This window comes from Melanostigma gelatinosum, assembly GCF_949748355.1.
Source record: "Melanostigma gelatinosum genome assembly, chromosome: 9".
Classification (NCBI taxonomy): Eukaryota; Metazoa; Chordata; class Actinopteri; order Perciformes; family Zoarcidae; genus Melanostigma; species Melanostigma gelatinosum.
The window spans coordinates 4,230,840-4,256,042 of NC_136642.1; the positions used below are offsets into that span (position 1 = coordinate 4,230,840).

The 25,203-nt window shown below is 44.6% G+C and overlaps 1 protein-coding gene across 1 annotated transcript in view; it reads left to right on the forward strand.

Annotated features, from left to right (window-relative positions):
- The window catches only part of thsd7ab (thrombospondin, type I, domain containing 7Ab), a gene marked incomplete at its 5' end in the record, with an annotated part of 119,620 nt that overhangs the window by 62,484 nt on the left and 31,933 nt on the right, over nucleotides 1-25,203 (forward strand). The window contains 8 exons of the mRNA XM_079275741.1: nucleotides 194-397; nucleotides 4,003-4,197; nucleotides 6,460-6,706; nucleotides 18,047-18,162; nucleotides 19,234-19,369; nucleotides 19,790-19,893; nucleotides 21,783-21,977; nucleotides 23,120-23,386. Coding sequence (XP_079131867.1) covers nucleotides 194-397; nucleotides 4,003-4,197; nucleotides 6,460-6,706; nucleotides 18,047-18,162; nucleotides 19,234-19,369; nucleotides 19,790-19,893; nucleotides 21,783-21,977; nucleotides 23,120-23,386 — 1,464 coding nt within the window. The remainder of the gene's footprint in view (nucleotides 1-193; nucleotides 398-4,002; nucleotides 4,198-6,459; nucleotides 6,707-18,046; nucleotides 18,163-19,233; nucleotides 19,370-19,789; nucleotides 19,894-21,782; nucleotides 21,978-23,119; nucleotides 23,387-25,203) is intronic.

A 25,203-nucleotide genomic window follows, 5' to 3' on the forward strand; every position in this document is an offset into this window, starting at 1 on the left:
ATAAGTAAAAGTACCAATGCCACAGGTTCAATTTACTCCATTACAAGTACAATTCCAGGTAGTTCCAGGTGCAGGTCACACCCCCATATATCTCCCCTATTCCAGCCAAAACAGCTGGAAACCACCGGTTTCATCTGTAACCACGGATAATGTGTTCACGTAAAAACGATGACCGTCTTCATGCTCTCTGCAGGTTTCAAGCTGAGAAAACGTCAGATCACCAACAAGCCGACGGGGGGGCCCGGGAACTGCCCTCACCTGGTGGAGGCGGTGCCGTGTGACGAGCCCAGTTGTCACGACTGGCGGCTGGTCGGCCTGGATCAGTGCGACCCCGGCGACGAGAAGCCGTGCGGCCCCGGCGCTCAGCTCGCTCGGGTCCAGTGTTTCAACAGCAACGGTGAGACGGGGGGGATCGGGGGGGGGGGGGGGGGGGGGGATTCAGTCTCATTGTCCACTAAGTCCACAGTATCGAGCGAAGTCCTACGTGCTGCTTGCTCGTCCTTAAGAGTGCGTTGTGCTTTTAGACCCAACCTCCGTCTGCAATAAGAAGTGCAGGTCTGACCTTGTGTGTGAAATCCAATGATTCTCTCTCTCTCTCTCTCTCTCTCTCTCTCTCTCTCTCTCTCTCTCTCTCTCTCCCCCCCGCCCGTTAAACTTCTCCCACGTTAACGCTCTCTTGATTCAGCGTTGCCGCCTCTCTCACGCTGTCTCTCATTACAGCCTTCCTCTCGGCGCACTATTAAACCTTACTCTCTCTGAATCAGATCAATCCTCGGTGGCCACGGGTCTTGGAGTGTTTTGTGCCCTTTGCTGCTCCTGGTTTTTACTGCTCCTCTTTAGGACTGTACATCTTTAATCTAAGAGTGCAGAGATGCTTTCCAGACTCCTCATTGCCTTTCGGGTTGTGATTACAAATATTAGACAAAATAAGGAACACATTATTGATTTTCATTTTCCCATTTCATTTTCATTGATTCAGCATGTGCTGCAGCTCTAGGGTTCACATGCGGTCCCACGCGTGCTCGGTTCATCTTCATTTCACGATCGTGCTCGGTGACTTTGTTCACGTTCTCCCCTCCAGAGTAGCGGATTCGTCCTTCTAACGTCTCCCGCGAATCACAGCTCACGCGGCGACTGCAGGTATTCGGCACCGCAGGACTAACAGAGACTCTGCACCCCCCACCCCCCCCCCCCCCCCACCTCCACATTCACTCCCTCATCTGATGAAAATTGATTTGTTCTGTTTGGATTTTTTTTCACTCCGCCTTTCGCCTCAGAGAGTTTTCACTGCAGTGTCAGCTGTGTATTTTCTCCGACTGTGTCCCGCTGCCAGTCATAAAAGAAAAGGCCACACAGCAGCCGGGGCCCCGCACAACAGGCGGCGGTCGATACAAATGTTATTGAAACTGGCTATTGATGTTCCCCCCCGCTGACCGCCTGCCCACTTTCTTCTCTGCACACGACGCACGGAGGTCTTCCTGGCGTCGTGGCTGCTCTGCTCATTCACGTTGTCCCCTGTGTGAGCCTGAGCGCTTGGGTCCCTTGTCACTTCGTATGTTCATGCCCTGTCCGTTCAGTCGTGATTGGTTCACTGCGTATCTGTCAAATTGACATCTTATTGCAGAGCCGAGGCCCCGGTCGGACTTCTGAAGCTCCAGCGATTTCGCCCCCGCTGGAAACTTCAACACAGCCACTGAAAGGTTTACATTGTCCTGCATGCGTCACTGAGAGGAGGGACTATTTACTGCTTAGCAACATAGAGCCAGATGTGGGTTAATACAACCCACTTATGGCTGAAGCTCATCAATGAAACATCGACCACGGCGTAGAAATGTGGGAATCCCATGCGAGTTTGCTCCTCCCATGTTCAACGCCACTTTAGTGTCTGGATTGGCCCGAGTCAAGAGTGCATCAATATGAATATATAACACATGACATAAAAAGGCTGAAGATCAACTGTCATGTCAATATGGAAGAAACAAGTGAGATGTTTTGAATTATTTCACGTAGATCGAGGAATATCGGACATGTGGTTTAAATGCTGTTGGCTATTTGTGCTGCTTGGATTTCGAGGCTTTGCGGGTTTATTGATGCGGTCGGTGATTAAACATAATTTGCAAATAAGGTTTTAACCAATTTAAAGCTGCACAAGGCAAACGTAACAGCCCGGAGATTAGAATAGACGGCAAGAAATAACTGTGACGTAATTACTTGCTTTAAAATCTTTGAATGAATCATCTTTCTCACCATTCTGACCTGTTTTAAGATTGTTTCATATCAAACAGCATCACATGAAAAGAACATTGGATCACTTGTGTCAGGACAGAACAGTCTTTGTTGTTGCTTTTACTGGATGATTCAGATCTACACTTCTTTAAGGCAGATGTGTTGCTTCTTGAACCCGTTTGGTGAATATCCTTCCTCAGTTGTCTCGGGAAGAACAGCCGTCTTAAGAAAACGAGCACGTCTCTAAATATCAAAACGGGCCGCGTGCTTGACATCACGCCATCAATTAAGACACGCAGCTGTTCGTTTCCTCGGCTCTCTGTACTGACGTGTGGTTGGACGGTGATAATCTAATTCCTGCGATGAAATTTTGAGCCCTCAGCTTTATTCTCTTTGCCAAAGTTACCGCCCAGTGTTTCATCAACTGACGAGTAAAATCAACATGTTTTCACTCAGCGCTTCGTCGGGTTCATTTGCTCTCTTTAGAAGCTTTGCATGTTCTCCTTCTGAAGACTTTTAGGTTGTGGATTCATTCTTTAATTCTTTGCATGGTGGGGTAATACAATGTGCTCATATCAGGGCAGTACTATCACAAGAGGACCCCCTGGTATCATCAGTAATGGCCTGAGAGAAAAGGTCCTCATCTGCTAAATATCATGAAAATAAAGAAGTCTTGTGAACATACTGTGATATAATACCTGGAAACACGGATAGTATCGCCTGAGTTACAACACTTACCCATAAACACATATGGAATTGATATGGAAGCAATAACCATTAATGAAATGCACGAACCAAACCACCTGTCTCGGCTTTCAATATAAAACTTTTACATTTCCGGCCAGAGTCGTTACCTGGAAACACAGATGGCAGTTTCTCAGTAACAAAGTTTAGCTGGAAACACATCTGGAATTTAAAAATGAATCACCAATAAAGCAAGTTTGGAAAGGCGAAACCATCTGTTTCGCCTTCCAACAGAAGACTTTAGGCAGAAAGAAAAGCCAAAACAAAGGGGGCATTAGCTGGAAACACAGATGGACGTTTCTGTGTCATAAACGTGATTCGTGGCTTTCTCCTTCGTTCTATGCCTCGGTTTCAGCAACATGTTATGCTAATTACTGAGGTTGGTTTCCTGAAACCCCATCAGTATTAAACATGATGAAAACTCAATATCATGAGCAAAGTATGCTCGTCACGTTATTCAATTATTTAATGTCTTATATTAATAGTATTGCCCCATTGTTATTCAGAGAATATTACTCTAGTTTGTCTCTTTACTGAAAAGATCTTAATCTCAATGAGACTCAATGAGACGAAATAAAGAAATGATAATGGGTTCATAAATATATCTGAATTATCGGAGCAGATTCAATTAAACGGCGTACAAGAACCATTGTAGGGAAAAATAACTCAATAAAATAAAGGAGGGGGGGTTAATAATCACAGAAAAACCTCAGAATTTCGGAAATTTACAAGAAAAAAAATGAATATTCGCTGAGAGTCAAACATTTGTGGAAAAATTGAAAATATTACCCCCCCCCCCCTCCGCCAGCTCCAAAATAATAATGTGCTAACCTACACTGGCTCTCATATGCCGAAGTACTATTCTAACTCTGCTGTTGACAGTGTATTACCTCATTGTTGCCTTGATATTAGCAGTTTACAGTATAAACTGACAACATGGATGTATTTTTACTTTAAAATGCACCTTCAGTCCATCCATCTTTCTTTCCTCCCAAATTTGACGGCGTTATCTTCTGTCACCGTTTTCCTCAGGCGAGGAGGTGGACAGGAGTCTCTGCACGTCTTCCCCGGCCCCGGAGCCCGTGCCCTGTGAGGTGCCTTGCTCAAGGGACTGTGTGCTCAGCGATTGGACACCCTGGTCTACTTGCTCCCAGACCTGCTCCAGCAAGACCATCGAGGGGAAGCGGATGAGGACGCGCTCCATCCTGGCCTACAACGCCGGGGAAGGTGAGTCTCACCTGCAGACAGTCTTCTGCACCACCGTCCATGGAAATGTATGCAGATGAGGCTCGGATATTGGCTTAGCCATGGCCTTTCAAGTCGTCCTTCGCTGTCGCTCACTGAATGTCTGGATTTCACACTTATCTGCGTGTGCATTTGTCCTTGTCTCAAACAGTCCGCTTATCACTCCTGCTGATTACTTCTGTTGGTCCGTCTCCTTTTTTTATCTGTCTCTAAGATCATCTCTCTGCAATACGCTCTGCTTTAAATCTCCGTGTGCGCCCGCTTGTCTTTCTTTTTGTCAGGTCTCCAAACATTTTCCTGCGTCTTGTGTGTGTGTGTGTGTGTGTGTGTGTGTGTGTGTGTGTGTGTTTGTTTTCCTCAGTCACAGCGATGCTTTTGGCCTGGATCACAGTGATGGAGGGTAACAGCTGTGATTAAGAGTTAGCTTTTAGCCACTAGCTTTGTGTCGACACGTAGCAAAATTCAAATTGTCAGCTTGTTTTGTGTTTTTAAAAACGACAGAATCCAAACCGCTTTAGGGTGACTTGTAATTGATTTAGATTTTAGTCAGCCACAGTCGGGGCTCGTTGGCCATGTGTGAAATAGCTTGAATGTGTTTTCTGTTGTTCTGCGGCGGTATTACTTCATGTACTGCATGTACTCACCCTGTCACATTAACATCTCTCATATCTGTATTCATCAAAGGTCTCACTCGGGTGCCAAAGTTTCCAGAACTTTTTGGTAAATCTTTGACGTTCGACGAGCAATGCGGTAGCTGTACTTGTAGTAGTTTTTAGAATGGAAATCATCCCACACTGTATCCCGCTGTCTGTTCAGACACACATCTGTGTGACATACATAAGGTATATACGGATACCTGAAAGAGGCTTTCGTCTCTCCACCAGATTCCCCCTGTGGTGCAGATGTTAGATCCTTAGCAGATTTCGCAGCTCCTGTGTTGCATATTGATGAAGAACAAAAAAATATTGAAACTACAGGAACTCCTCGAAGCGTTAAGATACGGGGTTCATATTAAGAAGCAGCCGCCAATACGTTGGCATCGGATCATGTGCTGATGATACACTTATATGCCCAATTAATGACCGATTTAGCATAACTGCTTGCATTTAATTCCACAGTGATTATTCTGGGACTTTATGACGCTCAAGTGCCTCTTGCTCTTTCAGTCGAGGGACGGTCGAGACGCATGCTAAGTGGGAGCTGCTCCACTTTGTGACTGAGCCGGCAGACCGTAGTTTATCCTGCAGCAGACATCAAGAACTCTCGTTCGCTGCTTTTTCTTTGTTTTGCGGTTTATGATTTCTTCAGTAAGCTTTATATTTTCCCCATTGTCCAACACGCAGCTGTTTCTAGCATCGCCGTCGTTGTCAGTCAGCTGAGCTGGCACGGTGCAGTCAGCACACCGGTGTAGTCATGCTCAGTAACCATGAGGCTGAGACTCGTCTGAGTCGGCAGTCATTTTCTTAATGATAAAATGAAGCAAGAACTTGTATTGGTAAAACAACACATACATACGTGCGTGTATGTGTACACACTGGCTGTATTCAGAGTTGGCGACTTAAGATGTGACAGTGTATTCAGAAGGTGTGTGGAAGGTTATCTGTATTCACACTTGTGCTTTTCAGGAGCTTAAAGTGATTATTGCGAGCGTAGCCGCTCCAATTTTCACGTACAAGGTCTGAAGGCTGTTGGAAGTATTTGTCAAACAATGGAGCACTAAAGGGAACTCTCATCATGAAGTGGTTCAATGTGAGTGAACATAGCTTTTATTCAGTGGGTCACACACATGCAGCAGTTTCAAGGGGTCTGTTCACAATTGAAGACTGGTGTGCTGGGTTTTTATGTTTCTCCTTTTCGGGAGAAATGTGCTTCAGCTGCAAGTCTGAATAGAAGATAAGTGTGGCCACTGTTTGGACAGCGGAACAAGCAGTTGAATTTGGAGTTGCATATTTATACATAGTAGTCACTCGTCATTTATTGTGACTTGTGTTTCGGATCATTTATCAAATATTCAGACCCCTTTATGAGCTCTGTTCCTGATGGATCTGAATTGCCGGATGCGATCACATTGCAGCTTGTTTCATGGCTGTCAGCTGCAGCGCTCTTGCTCAATACTGGACCAGTTTCATAAATAGTTTCCCCCGTACGTCACTTAGACACAAAAACATGGGAAAATCAAGTCCAGTTTGAAAAGTTACCCGTGAAGGCCCTTTTTCATCTTGGCTGTGTTTTGGTGTTTCTCAGGTGGCGCCCTGTGCCCCAACAGCAGTTCCCTCCAGGAGGTGCGGAACTGTAACGAACACGCCTGTACAGTTTACCACTGGCAGACGGGGCCGTGGGGCCCCTGTACCGAGGACCCCTCTGCCTCCACCCTCAACACCTCCGTGGGTGCCCGAGCCGGCGGCGGCGTTCAGCCTCTCTGCTCCACGGGGATGCAGACTCGCAAAGTCATCTGCGTCCGGGTCAACGTGGGACAGGTGCCCCCCAAGAAGTGAGTTCTGTCTCTTGTGTTTCTGCTTCCTGTTGACGTTGGCGTTTCTAAACCGGTGGTGTCTGTGTTCTTGTTTTTCCAACTGCTGCAGCAGTCCTATTTAGACTCACCAGTTACTTCTCGCTCTGCTGGTTTGTAGGTGTTTATAACTGTGAAATTAGCTCTTGGAGAATTGTGTTGAAATGAAAATGTCTCTCTCAGAGCTGAAATCCACTGGCTTTGAGCTGTATCTCTATCATCAAGATCCAAGAGTCGGCACGTTTTCATTTCAAACTGCAGATTTTACTGATTTGGACGAATTTATCAAAAAAAAAAAGAAGAAACCAATCAGTTAAATCTCGTGCTGCCGTAGAATAGAGGACACGGAGAGCTCCGGCGGCCTTTTGATGTGTGAAATGATTCTTCAAAGAACCTCTCTTATTTTGGGTTGTTGCTCGATGAACAGAAAGAAAGCGTTAGAATCACTCTTCAAGCAAGAAATTACAATGTGAGGTCAAAGAGTGATCTGTGAGCATCTGTTAGCGAAGAGACATTAAGTCCTGTGTGTGTGTGTGTGTGTGTGTGTGTGTGTGTGTGTGTGTGTGTGTGTGTGTGTGTGTGTGTGTGTGTGTGTGTGTGTGTGTGTGTGTGTGTGTGTGTGTGTGTGTGTGTGTGTGTGTGTGTGTGAGAGAGACCTTGAAAACCAGCAGGATTAAAAACAAACAAAAGAGGAGTCAGGAGGTGAGAGACAGATGAGAGAAGCAGCAGTGTTGGGAAGGAAAGACAGCAGCAGAGGAAAGTGAGTCAGTGAGAGAAAGAAAAAGTAAACCAAGGAGACTCTGACGGAGCTGCTTGAGTAAGCAGAGCAGGCTCCACGTGAAGTTAACTCCCAATTCATATCTTCCCTTCGCAGGCGACCGCAGACAAATAAATAATCTGTCCGTCCCTGAAAGCCTAATTAACCCTGCCGTTTTGGGGCGCTGGTAATTTCTCATTGATGATAATGACGGTAATTAAATGGGATTGATACTTTAAGGCAATTTAATCATGAGGCAGATGAGAGGCAAGATGTTTGTGGTTAGCTCCGGAGACCACGCTGCACGAGGCGGATTCAAAAATATGCTGTCGAGTTAACGTCTGCCAGACGTTAGGCTGTAGGCGGGGTGTCACTTTATGCTTGACTGATTCACCCGACAACAGAAGATAGAGGAGTTCATCTGCTTGTGTCCAAAGAAGATTGGTTGTGAAAAGTCCTCCCCAAAAAAACAAACACGGTCCTTTAATGCGTCTTTAGTTTCTGACTCTAATTCAATTCCAGCAGATTCCTCGTCCTGTCTCACGCCTCCCCGTGAGGAGAGGAGAGGAGCGGCACATCCATTATTTCCAGGGTCGCAGTGTGTTTCACAGCGAGCGATCAAATGAAGATTAATGTCCAGTTTCAGTAGCAGCACCTGACCCAGGTTCACACACATCAGGCTGCAGAAGAGAGGTCCAGGAACAGGATGTCTTTGATTGCATATGCGTTTTATTGTTTTTAAATCGACAATCAAAGCTCGAACAAGAGATGAACACAAGCCCAGCGGGTCGGAGAGCAGCAGGGGACAAAGAGTTCTCAGTCGATTGGCCTCCTTTATCTTTTTGTTTTTCGCCGTTCAATAACTTTGTATATTCAAGTATCATTTGTAATAAGGGTGAAAGAACAGCACGTAAAAGAGAGAACAGAAGATATTTGAAGAAAGTGGACTCCCCTCAGGCACCTGCTCAGCCTCTCAGCAAGCGGCTGTTATTGACCTCGGCCGAGTCGGTTGGAGGTTTTGGTGTTAAGAAGGTCACACGCTTCACCTTTAAACATGTCAGGACGGGTTTGACATTTTCAACCTGTCTGTAGCATTTAAATGGGGACTTATCTGACATGCAAATTACCACCGGACATCAGGTAATTTCATGTTTTTGTTATTCCACTTTTTGCTGGAATGAATGAATCAATCTGCTGAGATCAATGTGGCAACAGACCTCAGAATAGAGTCCATGAGAGCAAACGGAACACAGAGTCAGACTGCCAGCATGTTGTAAACTAAAACTGCTGCTTTAAACTGGGTTTATCTTAAAACAATACTCACAGACCCATATGTGCATTGGTACACATTGGTTGCTGTAGTTGTTGCTTCTGTCCGTAGTCTTGTTCGTGCCAAATTCCCATCTGGTCGGAGTGCTTCAGTCCGTTGTTTGGTCTGTTTAGTTGTAATGTTCGGTGATCTTGTACTCGTGGTGTCCATGTGTTCTCTGGTGTGCGGACTACGCCTCCATCATTCATGTGTGATTCAGAGACTTGTTGAGACGCCTCCCTAGTTTTTTTCATTGACATATTTTGCACTCGATTTCTTTTGAACCTTTTCGAAACAATATTTAGCCAAACAGCTGAACTGTCAGCTGACGGTTTAGCCCGAAAAGTACTTGGAAGAAACCTGCAGCTTACGCTATACTACTGTAATAATGGCATCATTGCTGACTAAGGTCGGACTGTCGCTGTGACAGTTGAGTTGTAGCGTTTGGAGAAACCGTCTTTGTTAAATACGGTACATGCTAGATATCCTGAGTCCCACAGGGATGTTTTCTGAGAAATCAAACCAAACCAGCCTTTTAAAAGATTAAACTTGTGTCCTGTAAATGAGATACATATGACTATAAAGCGCTTTATTCACAGGTTGTGATTTGAAGGATGTGGAAAAGAAATAAACTGAACACAACAAAGAATGGTCCACTATGGTTTAGACACCAGTTTCCTTCAATAGGACAGAATGACAGTCTGTGCTAGTGCTGCCAGACAGGAGTCGCTTTATAGACTGGGAGGCTTCTTTCTACCTTCATGGACCGGTGGTGCTGGCCGTGGTGCTGAAGAAGACTCAACCCCAGCACAGGTCATTGTTATGTCCCTTTGCATGTGCTGTGACTGTTGTAACCCTTCAGAGATGTTGTTCAGAGTCTTTAGATGGATTTTCCTCAGGCCACTGTCACTGGCGGGGGTCCAGTAACAGGCTGTAAACCAGCATGCTGACTCCCACTGTACTATATCCCAAAGAAAAACGCAGTGTGTACAACATTGCTCATTTATTTCAGCTGTGAACACACAAAGGTTGTGGTTGCTGCACACACACACACACACACACACACACACACACACACACACACACACACACACACACACACACACACACACACACACACACACACACAGAGAGAGGACATGATTTGAACACTTCATGATGAAATGACTTTGACTCGTTCACTCCCAATGACAAACACTGACACCAAGATGGGTGCTATTAGTTTGATTGCCAATTAGCCACATTTGTCAGCTATGAAAGAGGTCTGGCAATCAGCACTTTGATAAGCAATGTTTCACATCAACATGAGACAATTAACAGAGCTGGAAGAGGCCAAATCATCTGTCATTAAGATGCATGAGCATTGGTCTCAACAGAACAGACAACAAACACATCAGATCATTTAATATGTTCTGAACATATAATGACAGCATGCAACAAACGCCAACTGTGATGACAAAGTTGAACAGAAGCCTCAAGTTGACACTGGCAACTAGGATGTGATGGACACGAGCAAACTTTATTACAATCCTCATACACATAAAGTATTTTTGGATGTAGTATTTTTTCCACTTTTTCTTTCTCTAAATTAGTCTAATTCCCACCAAAAACACTCAGACATAACATAGAACTGACACATTTTATACAACCCTTTACTTTATAAGATCCCCATCCTGATTCAAACATCAAGATCCCAAAAAACATAAAGATGTGTGATTTTTGAGGGACTGGCGTAGTATAAAAAGCAACAAAGTCTGCTTATAACAGACGGGATGGAGGTTGGATGGGTCAAACAAACACAGGCCTTTCACCCAGGAGACCACTGTTAATGTCCTGTTTGAAACCAAGTCAAAATTTACTTACTTTACTATAGTTTAGTTCCCAACTTCTGTACTTACTAACACCAGTCACATAACTGATTTAAACCCCAACCACAATCTTTTCCTTAGCCGAACCAAGTACTTTTGTTGCATGAGTAAGCTTAAAACATAAATAACCCTATTTTGGAAGTTTATTTTGAAAGTGCACCATGCATGTAATGGGCAGAATCGGACACGCCTTTCCTGAAATACAATGTTCAGCTGGAGCTGGGAGGTGTGGTCATCCGGCTTGGAGTTTTTATCAGACCCCAGATCAGGCGCTTTGTGGAAAGGAAGGAGACATGGGCGCTTCTTTGGTTGAAAGCACATGTGAGGGTCTCAGCCAGCCAGGAGACCAGGGTCAGACCCCAACACTTTCCCCTCTGCTTCTGTATGGAAGCATCTGAACATTGTATTTCTCCACTCATTTATTCAGGTGTTTTCTCAAACTTCTCACCTTGCGTATAGTTAAGTAAAGGTTTTGGTCTTTCATGAAAGCTTTTGTTACTACAAACATGGCCGCCTGCACCCTGCATATGCAGATGTGCCCTGTCTCATTCATCGACGGATCTGAGCTGTCTTCCTCCCACAGCCTGAGGCAGTGAACCTCTCAGAGCGCACACACACACACACACACACACACACACACATAAACACTAACTGTCAAAGCCCAATAGAAACAGGAGACACAACAGAGACAAATATGTCAGTGCCTCAGGCGTGGGCTGCTATCATCCCATCGAGAAAGCTGTTGCGGTGTGAGGGGGGGAAAAAATGCTTATTGATTCCGACAGTCTGTGTGCTGAATGGTACCAAATGTGTGTTTGTATAATCACATAGATGCTGTGGAATTTTGGGGAAAAAGGGAAACTGAATGATTCATGGTTATGATGTTCGACACCAGCAGTATTACGCCCAGTCGATCATCTCTCTGTCGTGTTTTCTAATGGAGGCTGCGTCTGCTCCCTGATGTTGACTGTGATAGATGGCTTGAAGCCCTCGAGAAGGAGGCCAGAGACACCACTGAAAGGGTTCTCGAAGAACCGCAACCGTTTCATGCTAAATTAAACAAATGATGTTCTTCTTTTGTCGTCCGTTATTTTGATAATTAAATTAATTAGGCCTTATCTTCTCCCACCAGACCTTGTTTTTTTCTTTGTGTGTGTGTGTGCGCTCTCTTAAAACTACTGACAGTTCTTTGCTTTGAATCTCCTCTCTTCATCCTGCATCAACCATCTGCTCCTTTTTCGGAAAAACAGCCTCTCTCGTGTAATAGCAGCAAGCGAAACAGAAGCATTGGCCTGGCTGCCCGTCTTAATGTTGTGCTCTGAGACGAGCTCGTCCCCGCCTCGCTACAAATCATGACATTTAAAGATCATTATGAGATTGTGACACTGACTGGAACCAGCGAGTCAGTTAAAACCACACGCCATTACTGGAAGGCTTCCGTCACGTCAGCGCGATGAACACACACACAGGAAGTGTTGAGAGAGCAGTCGGTGAAGGATGAGATACCCCAAGTACCTTGTAAATAAATAAAAAATGCGTTTAAACAGACAAAGACAACATTAGAGACAACAGTCGGAATGAAGGAATACAATGATAAATGCATTGATGACACTGTTACAGCTATAGCTTCACACCCCCACGGTCCTCCAGCCGACCATTGTGTTGGTATTCTGGCCAGTGGTGTGGTCCGCCAACAAACATGGCCTGGTGTTTCCAAACACTGGAATATAATTTAATTTGAATCATCAAAATTTGGACAATACACATCATGAGTGGGGCTACAATAAAATTAGACTAAGAGAGGAACGAAAAGGGGAAACCTGAGTCAACTCTAAATCACTTAAAAACACACAACAAAAGGATTATTGGAAACCAAATCAAGAGAGAGAGCTGACGTTAATAATAACGTGTGTGTGTGTGTGTGTGTGTGTGTGTGTGTGTGTGTGTGTGTGTGTGTGTGTGTGTGTGTGTGTGTGTGTGTGTGTGTGTGTGTGTGTGTGTGTGTGTGTGTAAAGTACCAAGGGGGGCAAGGAGGCATTAATAAAAGGCCTTCTAAGAATGGATCGATCTTGATACGGTTGATCACTAAAAAGAGTTTCAAAAAAGAAAAGTTCTGGAGAACGTGGAAGTGTTGTGTAGCTGCTCTTTGGTTTGAAAGGATCCCCCCCCCCCCCTGGCGTATTTTCCTATTTTGTTGCTTTACAACCTGGAATTAAATTACATTTTGATTCATGTCATGGACCTACACACAATAAGTCAAAATTGATGAGAAAGTGAGATGAAAATGCATACGCGTATATATTCACCTCCTTTCCTATGAAGCCCGGCGATAAGATCTGGTTCTACCAATTACCTTCAGAAGTGCCCTGATTAGTTAAATACAGTCCACGTGTGTGCAATCAACGCACCACATGATCTGTCACACGATCTAACGGAGCACCGCTAAGTCCATTCATTACAAAATGGAGAGACGAGGGGACCACAACAAACCTGCAAAGAGAGAAACACAACTAACAGCAGGATAGGAGGGCATCAATCAGACGCAGCAAAGGGACGGAAGATAAACCTGGAGGAGCTACAAAGCTCCGCTGCGTAGACTGGAGTGTCCATGAGACCACTTCAAGCCGACACTCCACAGAGCGGGCTTCATGGACGAGTGGCCGGATTATTAGGGGGGGAAAAGTAAAACGAAAGGAAGAGAGGTCCAAGGCACTTTACAAACGGCCTTTAATCAGATGACTTTATAATGGCGGAATCCTAACAACATAGACGATGCTTGTAGAAGTTAAGATCCAGCTGGTTTACAGCCCACGTTTAGTGGCCACACAACCGTGTTCTATCAGCTCGGGCTCCACTATGGACCTATGGAAGCAGCAACTCACTGATGTACGATGGAGCCAAATTGTGTAAATACATTATGACGGAGTGAGACAGATTTTTTTAATTCAATCTCAACGTTAACAGAAAGCCGGCGTAACAAAGGCAACATTGTAAAATGTGAAATTCAACAATCTGGTGCATCACAACAGGATGTGTGGAGACAAAATGAATGTTGTGGCAGATTTATTTGATTTGTTGGAAAAATAACGAGGGGGTATGGTTTCCTAATGTTTCTTAATAAATAAAAATGGCTAAAGGTGTTTCTCAAAATTCAACTGGGAATAAGAAATGAGCCAGAGGTTTCTGGAACCCAACTTTGAGTTAGAAGCCTTGGACGAAAATAAGTAATTTTGCTGTGATTGAATTGCGAATAATTTTTTTGGACTAGATGGCAATAGCATGCCATTTAGAGCCACCTACAAGCATAGCTGTCATCTGCAGCTTTAATAAAACAAATGACCTCGAGAGGCATTTTCTGATCTGATGCCACTCGACAGGACATCATCTGTCAGTGTCTTCAGAATGTCCGTTACAAAACTAATGTATGGGACTGTTTAACGGTGTGTCCACTGGGGTTAAGGGTCGGTCAGGGTTGGGCTAGGGCTGCATGATTTTTAAATAAATATCTAATAGCGATTATTTTGATGATTGCGATATTGTGGGGAATGATAATTCTTACATCATTGTTCTCATTTTCATTGAAAATCATATTCAAATGCTTATGGTGTGAGTTTTGCAGGGATGTGTAGAATATGATGTGTAAGCCAGGGCATCTCTGCAGCAAGACAATATTTAATTTAAAACAGTATGTTGACACATTTTGCCTTTAACAAATATTGCGCGGAACTTTGTGATTTCGATAACGACTCTGATTAATTGTGCAGCCCTAGATTAAGCAGAACAATCTACTTAGTAGAGAAAGATGGTGCTCATGGCCGCATGAAGGAGACACCATACTCAAAGTCATGTGTCCTTGTTTGCTCAATCTTCTGTTTGCTTCTACTGAGAGATGACTCGTCATAATTCATGAGCACAAGAAGTCCCTCCTCAGCCAGCACAAGTGGTTTTTGGCATTTAGACCAACGAGCATTGCTGTTGTTTTGTGGTGAGGACGTTTGCTTGTGTCTGTGTGTCAGTGAGAGGGAACGCTGAGAAGGTGAAATGTAAAAGGCCGGCAGCCTGCACTTCAGAGACGAGTCTGTTCGTCCTCTAGTTCGGTATTCAGAGCGTGTGCTGCCTGGATCAAAGGCCAAAGTCAAGCCCTATAACTCCGGTGTTTTATCTAAATAGGAATATTGTTTTATTGCCCGTGTACTTTCCAGATCTTACACGAGTGGTAAATTGCAGCTCGTCCTCAGACGCTACCGTTTCCCTGTAGCGGAGGGATATTAACGAGGTCAAAGGTTTAATCCCCTCTTCGTCAAAGAGCTCTTGGAGTCGCATCACGTACCAGCTCTGCCTCTCATCCCTCATGGTGTCTCAAAGCCGGAGGGGACTTTTTAAGGAATCACGAATCAGTAAGCAGAAGAAATGCAACATGTGTCATGTACGACATGTACAAATCATGCTGCATTTAAAAAAAACACTTTGCAGGAGATTTTAGGGATCACTTGCAACGATAGCAAACCCAAGAAAATCTGCTTTACATTTGTTTGATATGAAATTTGAATGTCCCAGCAATATGTTTCAGATATTAGTTCAGGGTTCCCTAATTTGAGAATGATTTGATTGTTACTAGCCAATAAAACTTCCTCAATGCCCAAATTATTGATCAACAATCTGATTTGGAGTTTAGTGGAACTGGCCGATCGATATGAATCCAAGCTGTTCAAGGATGAACTTGTGACTAAGCTAAATAAAAAGTTGTCTTTATTTTGCTTTTCTGAGTCTTAAACAATTTGCTTCATGCAACTGCAGGTTTTGGTATCGGCCTGCTGTTTATTGGTTCGCTCATGAATTCGCCATGAATCCCCACAGAATGTAGATGCTGCAGTTTATATATAACTTGATAAAAATAAATCCTGGTTAGCACTGAGGTGTGGTGTCGAGATGGTTCTGCAGTCTCCGGTTCATGGGGTGTCCTCCAGCTAGACACCTGTTCATTCACTTCTTTACGGACGTGAGCATCCGCTGAAGGCTGAGAATGTAGATGTGTCCTCCCTCTGCTGCAGCCAGCATCTCTTCTTCTTCTTCTTCTTCTTCTTCCTCTTCCTCTTCCTCTTCCTCTTCCTCTTCTTCCTCTTCCTCTTCCTCCCTGGGGACCATTCACTTGTATGGAGACACCAGAGGATTTGTTCCGCTCGAGAGGGATTTAGCTCTGTCCATTGGTATTCAAAATAAATCTCTCCTCGCGCCGCTGTTGCATTATTACATCTTCCCTGCGAGGCTCACTATCGCTTTCCCTGATAACGCCACGCTAACGAGTACGGGGCGCCCAGAGGAGAACGCTCATTCTTAGCACCATTAAACCTGACCCAGATGATCGTCCGCCATAGGATGAGGAAGCAGGGCGCCATCGTCCCGATGCGACACCGGTCCCTGCTGAGGCTGCTCCTCTAATCTGCTGGGGCTCTGCGCGTTGCAGTTTCCTCAGCGTATAGAAATAAATGTGAATCACCCTCGTGTAGACTTGCTTAACATTTCCCGTGGCGCCCACATTGTTCTGTTTGGGGAGAGGACCACCTCCTCTCCATATCTTTCAAGCAGCGCGAGCCAGATGGCATACATCAGTCGTGAACTGGATGTGATTACGAAGGTTTTCATCAGTTTTTATTGCCCTAGATTGTGCGTAGAATAATTATATTCTGCATTCAAGCAATACCCAGATGGTTGGCGTGCCAAACCTCTACAGTGATATTTATTAAAGCCTTAAAACATGGTTTATATCCCGAGCAGCCACTGTGCTATCGGTACATGTATAAGAAAGTCATCGGGGCCTGGGTGATGTCTTCGTTTCAGTCGAGCATCCGTACTTCAGTTAAAGCTGCAGCAGAGCTCCAAAAGTGTTCTCAAAAGTTCAGGAGCCACAAATCACACAGCGTATTGTAAATATTGATTCAAATTATACTGTATCACACTCCTGTTTACCAACACGCCTGATTACAGTATAATGCTGCACCAAAGGTTAACAATAAATTGATTATATGATGAATACAATCAACAGGGATTTGGACAATTATGATAATTTATGAACATACAAAACACCCGTTAATACGCTCTCCTCAAAGCCACCAGTCTGCAGTCAGACAGGAACTTTCACTCGCTGATCATTGAAAGCCACTTCATTTCAAACAGACACAAAATGAAACCGTCTTTTTAAGTCTTTCCATTGTTTCAACGATCACAAGAGACCGATTTAAGTAAATGATTCAAAAAAAAGAAGTAACCACCGTAACATTTCCACCATTTCCTAACCCGGTGTGTTTGCAACGTCGACCGTGAACCTCAGTCATGCACGTCTGCTGAGTCCTAACACCCAGACAGGGATCAGCGTTTGTGCACCTCAGGTTCCCTTGTTTCAGAGTCAAAGGCTTCTTTTGATGTATTTTTGGTTAGATGTCTGAAAACAGGTCCGTGGTTAGAACAAGCTTCAGGGGTTTTAACTTCTTGTTCTACAACATAAAATATGTCAGCAGTTGATTTTGGAGGGAAAAGGGTATTAGTTTGACTTTCTCCGGACAGAATAATCACTCACTTTGGGAACAGTCCAACCTCAGTTGTACCACACACTCAGCACATGTAAATAATGTGCTTTTATAATGAAAGGGTATCAGTGAGAGCTGAAGGAAACAGGTGCCAGTCAAGTCAATTTTATATCTACAGCCCAATATCACAAAGGACACATGTGCCTGAAGGGGCTTTACGTTCTGTTCTATCTTTAGACCGTCGGTTCTGAGAAGGAAAACTCCCCAAAAAGAAACCTTTAGAAAGAGCAAAAGAGAAGGGATCCCTCTCCCAGGACGGACAGTCGTAAAGTAGATGTCTGTACAGACGAGACCAACATAAACTCACAGTGTACAGATCCACGAGGGTGTATTTTATGGTCTCGGTGTGCGGTGGCTTACACAAACACTGGTGTTTATTCTCTCTGACTGCATGTTGCCAGCACCTCTTGCTCCACAGCACACGCTGCACTTCAAGCGCTGCTCCCTGCAGGTGGTAAAGTCTGAGCACACAGAGCAACATTACAGGACCTCGCTGCTGCACTGGCTTGTTTTAGATGGGGAAAACATAAATACAAATATAAAATAAGTGCTGCTTTAAAATGAGCAGAAATCCAAACCGTGTAGTCCGTTTCCATCTGGTGCTTCCATCTGGTGCATGTGTTCACCATATATGGCTCATGAGTCATAATAACTGTGTAACAAATGAGCAACACTCTGCTGCTGTATATCAACAGAATTCAGTATTTTTAGCTGTTGTGTTTTGGTGTTTGTGTAAAGAGTTCCCGGCAGTGTTACTCCACTGTGTGTGCGTGTGTGTGTGTGTGTGTGTTCTCCGTTGCCTAGGTGTCCAGACGGCCCTCGCCCCGGCACTGTGCGACCATGTCAGCTGCCCTGCAAGAAAGACTGCATCATGACCCCTTTCAGCAACTGGACACCGTGTCCTGTGACTTGTGACGCGGGTAAAGTGAAAGAAGGGAGTGGTGTCAAATAATCCTGCCTCATGCAGATCACTGAGGAGGACGCGTATTTGTTCCCTATAAAAACAATTTAAAACCAGCTGTTGTATTTCACTTTTGTGTCATTTCATGTAGTTTTCCGCCTGGCTTCGTTTATAGCACGGATTTCTCACACACTATTTGGCATCGTACTTTCAGGCTGTTGTGATAATAAACAAGAATCAATTGAACATATTGCTCTGACTCTGCCCCAGCCTCAAAAACATATCCACACAGAAGCAGGTTTACATTGACAGACAGAGGTGGACACATTACCAAGCACACAAACACTTGTCCTCACGTCTTGTTACACATAATTAATTTGACACCTCGGCATGTAAGACAACCTTTAGGACGCCCTCTTTTGCGAGCCGACTCAGCGAGCCGCGTTGTTGTTGTTTTCATGCAGCGACCGGAATGAACACATTGTTCGGATGAGGTCACCTTTGTCGTGCAGCCACCGGCCGAGCTGGTGAGCGGACGCAAACGCATTAAGATGATTTACATCTGAACATCATTACCGTCCGTATTTTGGCGACCTCTTCGTGTGACACGGTGGCATAAATCTCTTTGCTCCGAGCGTGCCGCTCCGTCGGCCGTGCATTTTAATTCGATGCTGTTGATATCTTCACCTGCCGCTGAGAGATTTCTCACCACCCACACACACAGGGTGTAAAGCAGGCAGGGTTCAGGGCTATCCAGAGGCTCGTTCCATCTTAATTAACTACTTGAGGTCAAATCCACACGTGTAAACACCGTAAATTTAATCCGACTCAATTCCAAGGTCTAATGGGATTTTCCGACATCATCGTTGTTTGCTTGATATCCCGAGTAATCAGATGTGCGTGTTGTCTACGATAGCTATCCAATTAGATTTGGCAACAGTAGTCTCTAAGTCTTCAAGGAGTATTAGCACAGCAGCCCACATAGCTTATCATTTGTTTCTCATCACTTTCCCATGCAGACATTTCTTATTTTATTCAATAACTCTGTGCGTGTGTGTGTGTGTGTGTGTGTGTGTGTGTGTGTGTTCAGCTGGCAACGCTGTGAAGAGAAAGCAATCAAGGAAACGTCTTATCATCCAGCTGCCATCCAACGGAGGACAGGACTGTCCAGAGGTGCTGGAGGAGGAGAGGGACTGTGAGGTCCCCAAAGTCTGTCCAGGGTTCAGGTGAAAGCTCTACGGCGATACGATAACGGGGAGTTTAGGTTTCATGCTCTTACTGCTTGAATTGACAAAGTATCAGAGGGTTGATTTCAAGGACCTTATAGCATCGCACCTCATCTTCCTGTATTATCAAATACGGCCAAACACACAATATTTGTTTCATCTGACAGTATTTGCTTGTTCTGTAATGATTTATTCTGATACAAATATGTAAATATGATATAAAGAAACACAAGTGTGTACACGTGCATACTGTATCCGTTTGCTTGTATCTACTGCATGTGTTCATTTATAGATGCACACTTTATTTTCTGTATTTATTTTTATTATTAATATATTTATTAACTCTCTTGCGTGGTAAATGGTGTGACAGTGAACACTATGGATGCATTGATATACCTTCGCTGTCCTCATTTATTCCAGATGGAAAACACACAAATGGAGGAAGTGCCAGCTGGTGCCGTGGTTTCTCAGACAGGACCGTCCCGGTGCGGTGGAGACCTGCGGACCAGGACTCCAAACAAGAGGTATCGAGCCCAAATCTTTTCCATTTCCCCTCCACATCTTCACTGAATCGCTCCTAATCGCCGTAAATGAAATCTTTGCTGATTTCGGTGCATCTGGAGCCCGGCCACCAAGCAGCAGCAGATGGATGTGCCGGGGTTTAGAGAAAAGGCCAATTTACCCAGAGCCCACATCTAATCCTTCCACTTACACGACGCAACACAAACTGAAGTCGACACTCCTTAAAAATGTCAGCAAGAGACTCCTTTTCTGTTTCTGGTTGTCTTTATTTTATTCAATCATTTGTTGTTGTCCTCCTGAGTTTGGGAAGGAAATGTGTCACAGCTCATCATGTGCCCCTCGAGACTCGTTTGACAGTTTGGCTTGTTTCACCTCGGGCTCTTGTCATGAAATTTTAATCAACTGTCTCTCGTTGAGATTTGGGAGAAGATGCTGCACCTTGCTATAGCATACGGCAGCCCAAACTCCCGGCTTCTCGCACAAGTGACGAGTACTGTAAAGGAGTTGTGGCTCTCCCGCTTTAAAAGCGTATTTCCTTTCCCCTTTTCTTAGAGGATAGATGTGCCATGTAGTCCTGGGAGGCTTTCATAAAAATTCAATTTCAGGGGGTCACGCAGAATGATCAATTTCATTATGTTCGCGCTCCTATAGAAGGCCATTATTAGTGCTTATATTTCTGTTTCGTCTTCGCTAGCGTACAGTAATGGACGGAAGAATCAATTTATTCATGAAAATGCTTTACGGTCTTCTTTAGACATACTCACCACAACGCCATCCCAGATTCTGGGCAGCTTTTCGCTGATATCATACCATGTGACACCTGATGTGTGCACCCTCCTGCACATGTTTTCACCCCTCTGTCACTTCTGTCATTGACGTAAACCAAAACAGACGCACTGTCCTTTCAGGTCTGTGTTTTTATCTGACAGTGTATTCTGTTGTTTACCTGGACAGAGGCTTTCCTTCAAGGAAAAAACACATGGGAACTGAAAGCATGTACACACACACACACACACACACTCTCTCAGAAGATAAGACGTGACCTAACACACCACCAGACGGACACACACTAACCATAGCATCTATTCTGAGGAGATCGAGTGTCACGAGACACTGGAGTATGCCTTTAAAAGTAGAAATACCAATCATGCATTTCACGTTTCTTTGAATTGTTGAAGGAAAGGTTTGACACTTTGTGTTAGATGAGAAGATTGGTATTACTCAGACAGCAGCAGGTTAGCTTAGCTTAGCATAAAGACTGGAAACAGGGTGAAACAGCTAGCCTGGCTACGTCCAAAACTAAGAAAATCTGCCGAGCAACATCTCTAAAGTTCACGAATTCAAATGATGTTGTTTGTGCTTTAATGTGAGATTATGTGCTGGACTATGAAATTAGTGAGCCTCAGACTTTCTGACCTCACTCTTTGGTCAAACTAAGTCAAAAGTAGAAGTACGGCTCCTCTTATTGGATTATTAACACACATAGATGCAATTACTTGGAAACAGTATTAAAATGTTTTAATTGTAAACTAGTTTATATGCAGTTGTGTTGTTCTAATCTAATTATATTATTATGCACCATATTTCATAAGCTGCTTGTGTGTTTTGTACATAAAATGTGAAATAAATTGTAAACAGTTGAATATTTGAATTGTATTGAGTAGAGGTATACAGTAACAGTAAATAGAAATATGGACGTTGCTATAAGGCCTTTAAAGTTATATATATGTTCACAGTGTGGCCAGTGCCTCTGTAGTTCACTCATTATCTCTTGTATTACCATGCGTCATTGTCTTATGACAACCAATCCATCTGTTGGAACAAATAAAAGATGAAACCACTTTATATTCTGATGGAGCCTCTTTGACCCGTCTCCCTCGCACTCTTCCAGCTGTGTCCTGTCGCCAGCTGGACGGGACGCAGGCCGACATCGGCGAGTGTCTGAAATGCGCCAAGGCCATGCCCGCCATCACTCAGCGCTGTCAGCTGCCCTGCCAGGACGACTGCCAGCTGACCAACTGGTCCAAGTTCTCGTCCTGCACGGCGGACTGTGTGGGGGTCCGCACCAGGAAGAGGGCGTTGATCGGTGAGAACAGAGAGCGAGAGACGCAGCACAAACAATGGGCTGCTGATTTCAGACGGGCTTGTTTGCACTGTAGCTGCGGCGTCTGAGTTACCAGGCAGCTTACGGGGTAACGGTGGTGGGCAGCGCTCCAAGAGACGAGCACTGAAGTTAAGCACAGGGTCATAAATCTCTTCAGGTACTTCTTGCCAGCCAAGTGCTCTAGAGGGATTAAAGCAACACATCTGAAATAACTCCTCAGCCTTTGTTATCCATCAGGCCGTCCCCAGACAGCTTCCCTGTGCATCACCGCCATAAAAGCGAAATGACATGAAATGAGATCTGCGATGCATTCAGACACCTCTACTGGAGGTTACAGGGGGAGTCAACTTTAAACTGAGAGGCAGTGGATTTAAAAAGCTTTTATTTCACTCTGATGTGAAATCTTTTGACCCAAGTATAAAAGAGCAGAGAGGTCATCGAATGCATTTAAACACTTTGTGAAGAGGTTGTTTTACAAGCTCTTCTTAATCTTAGTCATCTTTGCTCAGTACTAAACACCGGGACATCCTCAGTTTTATTGAAGAGGGCAGTAAAAATGGATGCTTGTATTGAGCAAAATGCTGCCTGTTGGTCACTTTAACCTTTACAAACGCACTACAGCGCGCTGCGCTGCAGTTTGCATCCGTAAGATGTGATTAGCAACAACCAGCTGTGGTCCAAATGCAGGGATACACTACCTTAATGCAGAGAACGGGATTTACAACAAACCTACAGCGTGCTTGAGACACTGGCACCTGCAGGTGAATATGCTGTGGGCAGTTTGATAGAAAGTCATCAGAGATGTATCTTCTCATTTGCATGGGAAGCAACTCTTGATGTCACAAGAAAACAAATCATTGATTTATGGTTCGCAATATTAACGACATGTCTGTTTCAGTACAGAGCACTCTGCTTGAAACTATTTTGCCAGCGTAATCTATCATCGGGAGTCATCCAGCCTTTTTCCTCTTTGAGTAAACTATCCCTGACTATCCCGAAGGCCTTGAGAGTGGCCTTAAATATGCTGAGACTCATCCGCCGTACAGAGACAGAAATCCAGCAACACCAGCAGAGTCACCAGCCAAAGCTCTTCTGCTCATCTCTGTCATTCTGCTCTCCTTCAGGGAGGAGCAAGAAGAAAGACGAGTGCAAGAACACGCAAATGTACCCGTTGAGCGAGACGCAGTACTGCCCCTGTGACAAGTACAACGCCCAGCCGGTGGGGAACTGGTCAGACTGCATCCTGCCCGAGGGAGGCAGAGTGGAGAGCGTCCTGGGGATGAAGGTCCAGGGAGACATCAAGGAGTGTGGACAGGGCTACCGCTACCAGGCCATGGTGTGCTACGACCAGGACAACAGGCTGGTGGAGACCGCACGCTGCAACAGTCACGGTGAGTGTGTGTGTGTGTGTGTGTGTGCAATCACAGAGTCTGTTGCTTTGTTGGTTCATCCAAATTACCAAAATAAAAGAAATATTGAACCATGCGAATCGTTCTGAGAATATGTTTTCAGAGTTGTTGCTACATTCAGACACACTGCACATTAATAGTACAAAATATGATGTACTTTTGGTTTGACGCTTGTGTCTTGACTCACACAGAGTCCTAAATTGATGCTCGCCAGTCGCCGACTGCGATTTAATGTCGTCTTTGGCGAGTAAATTATGGAGACCACCCGCAACTTTCTTACACAAACTGGAGAAAGCTGCTGCTGCTCCTTCTGTCCAGTGGTGTCCTGGCCATATGGTACACCGGGACAAATCCCAGCGGGGCGTTGCATCAGTCAGACCCCCAGTCATTCGGGCTGCGCATGCTGCATGCGTGTATACGGGACTGGGCATACTGGCCAATCACAACCAGCCAAATGAAACTTGCGCTTACAGCATGTAGCAACTGTTGCGGCTGTTAAACGGGATAAATTGTTTAGTGCGTCACAACCTCCGTGAAATGACTCGTTTCACGAACAGAAGGCCAGACTTCATAGCGGGAGACAAGAAGGAGGGAAATAGCTTTGAGAGGGAACTGTCTGAGGAAGACTGGACAGACTACTGCAGGATATAAACATGTTATTACTCTGACCTTATAGCTGTCGCTCTTTATTACTACTATTCGTACTAACTAACACTGAATGCATCCCTTTAAATGTGGTACACTTTACAGTTGAATTATGCTCCAGTGTGCAGTAAGTGCTACGACTATGATCTACCAGCCACTTTGGCTGGAAACATTTTCAAGCCTGCACAGATTTGTTGTTGTACATTCAAGAGGTGAGCGGCAGCCTGTACGGAGAAATTCATTTATTGAATATGTCAACGGTGACAAAAGGCCATTTACAGAGTGAGAATGTTGGTCCTCACTGGTGGGAAGGTGAGTTTATGTCACTCTCCATAATGCTAGGAAGCCATGCTACGATGCTAATGAGTTAGCCTAGCACAGAGCCGTGCACTCTGACAAACCTCCGCTCCCCAACCCCGCGTTTGGTGGATGTGTGCAGGTTGTTGCTGAAAGATGGTGTTTAATAACTCATTAAAACTAGTTTTCATTGGAACTTCTTTTGCCTGAGTCCCACTGGGAACTGTTGAGTGTGTTAAGTGGAGTTACAGAGACCCTGATTGTGTAAATACATGCGTCTTGTTTGATGAATGAGACCAGGACTATCTGAACGGCTACGTAATGTTAGAGGTCAGTGAGAAAATGTCACAGTTTGGGTCGAGTAACGATGTAATTGTGGCCTTCTGACCCCGATGATGGAAGCAGCTCTGACAGAAATCTGCACCGATGTGCAGAAGTAAGTAGGTTACGTTGTTTCCCCTCTCTAGCCTCGACTTCTTGGTTTTCAGGTGAGAAATACACGGAATGCTGCAGATGCAAGAATAACTTTTTGTTCTGATACATATTCATCTGAAGTGAAGGATATTGTTTGTGCGCCTATGAGAGCCCCTCCTATGGAGGCGAGCGACTCATTTAGAATGCTGAATTTCACGTAAGGAGGCCTGTTTGTGGCACACTCCTGTCACCATCATTTGTCTCCTCGTTGTTGGGTCTTATCTTGGATCCAAAATACTTCAAGCAAAGAATCCTGGCTCAGAAAGTCGTTGTGAAATTGCTGTGAAATGGAATGCGGGAGATGTTCAAATGAATACATCAGTGTTGTGCATATATAAACATGGTTTTAGTCTCCTTGTGTGAGTCACAGATCCACATATGCA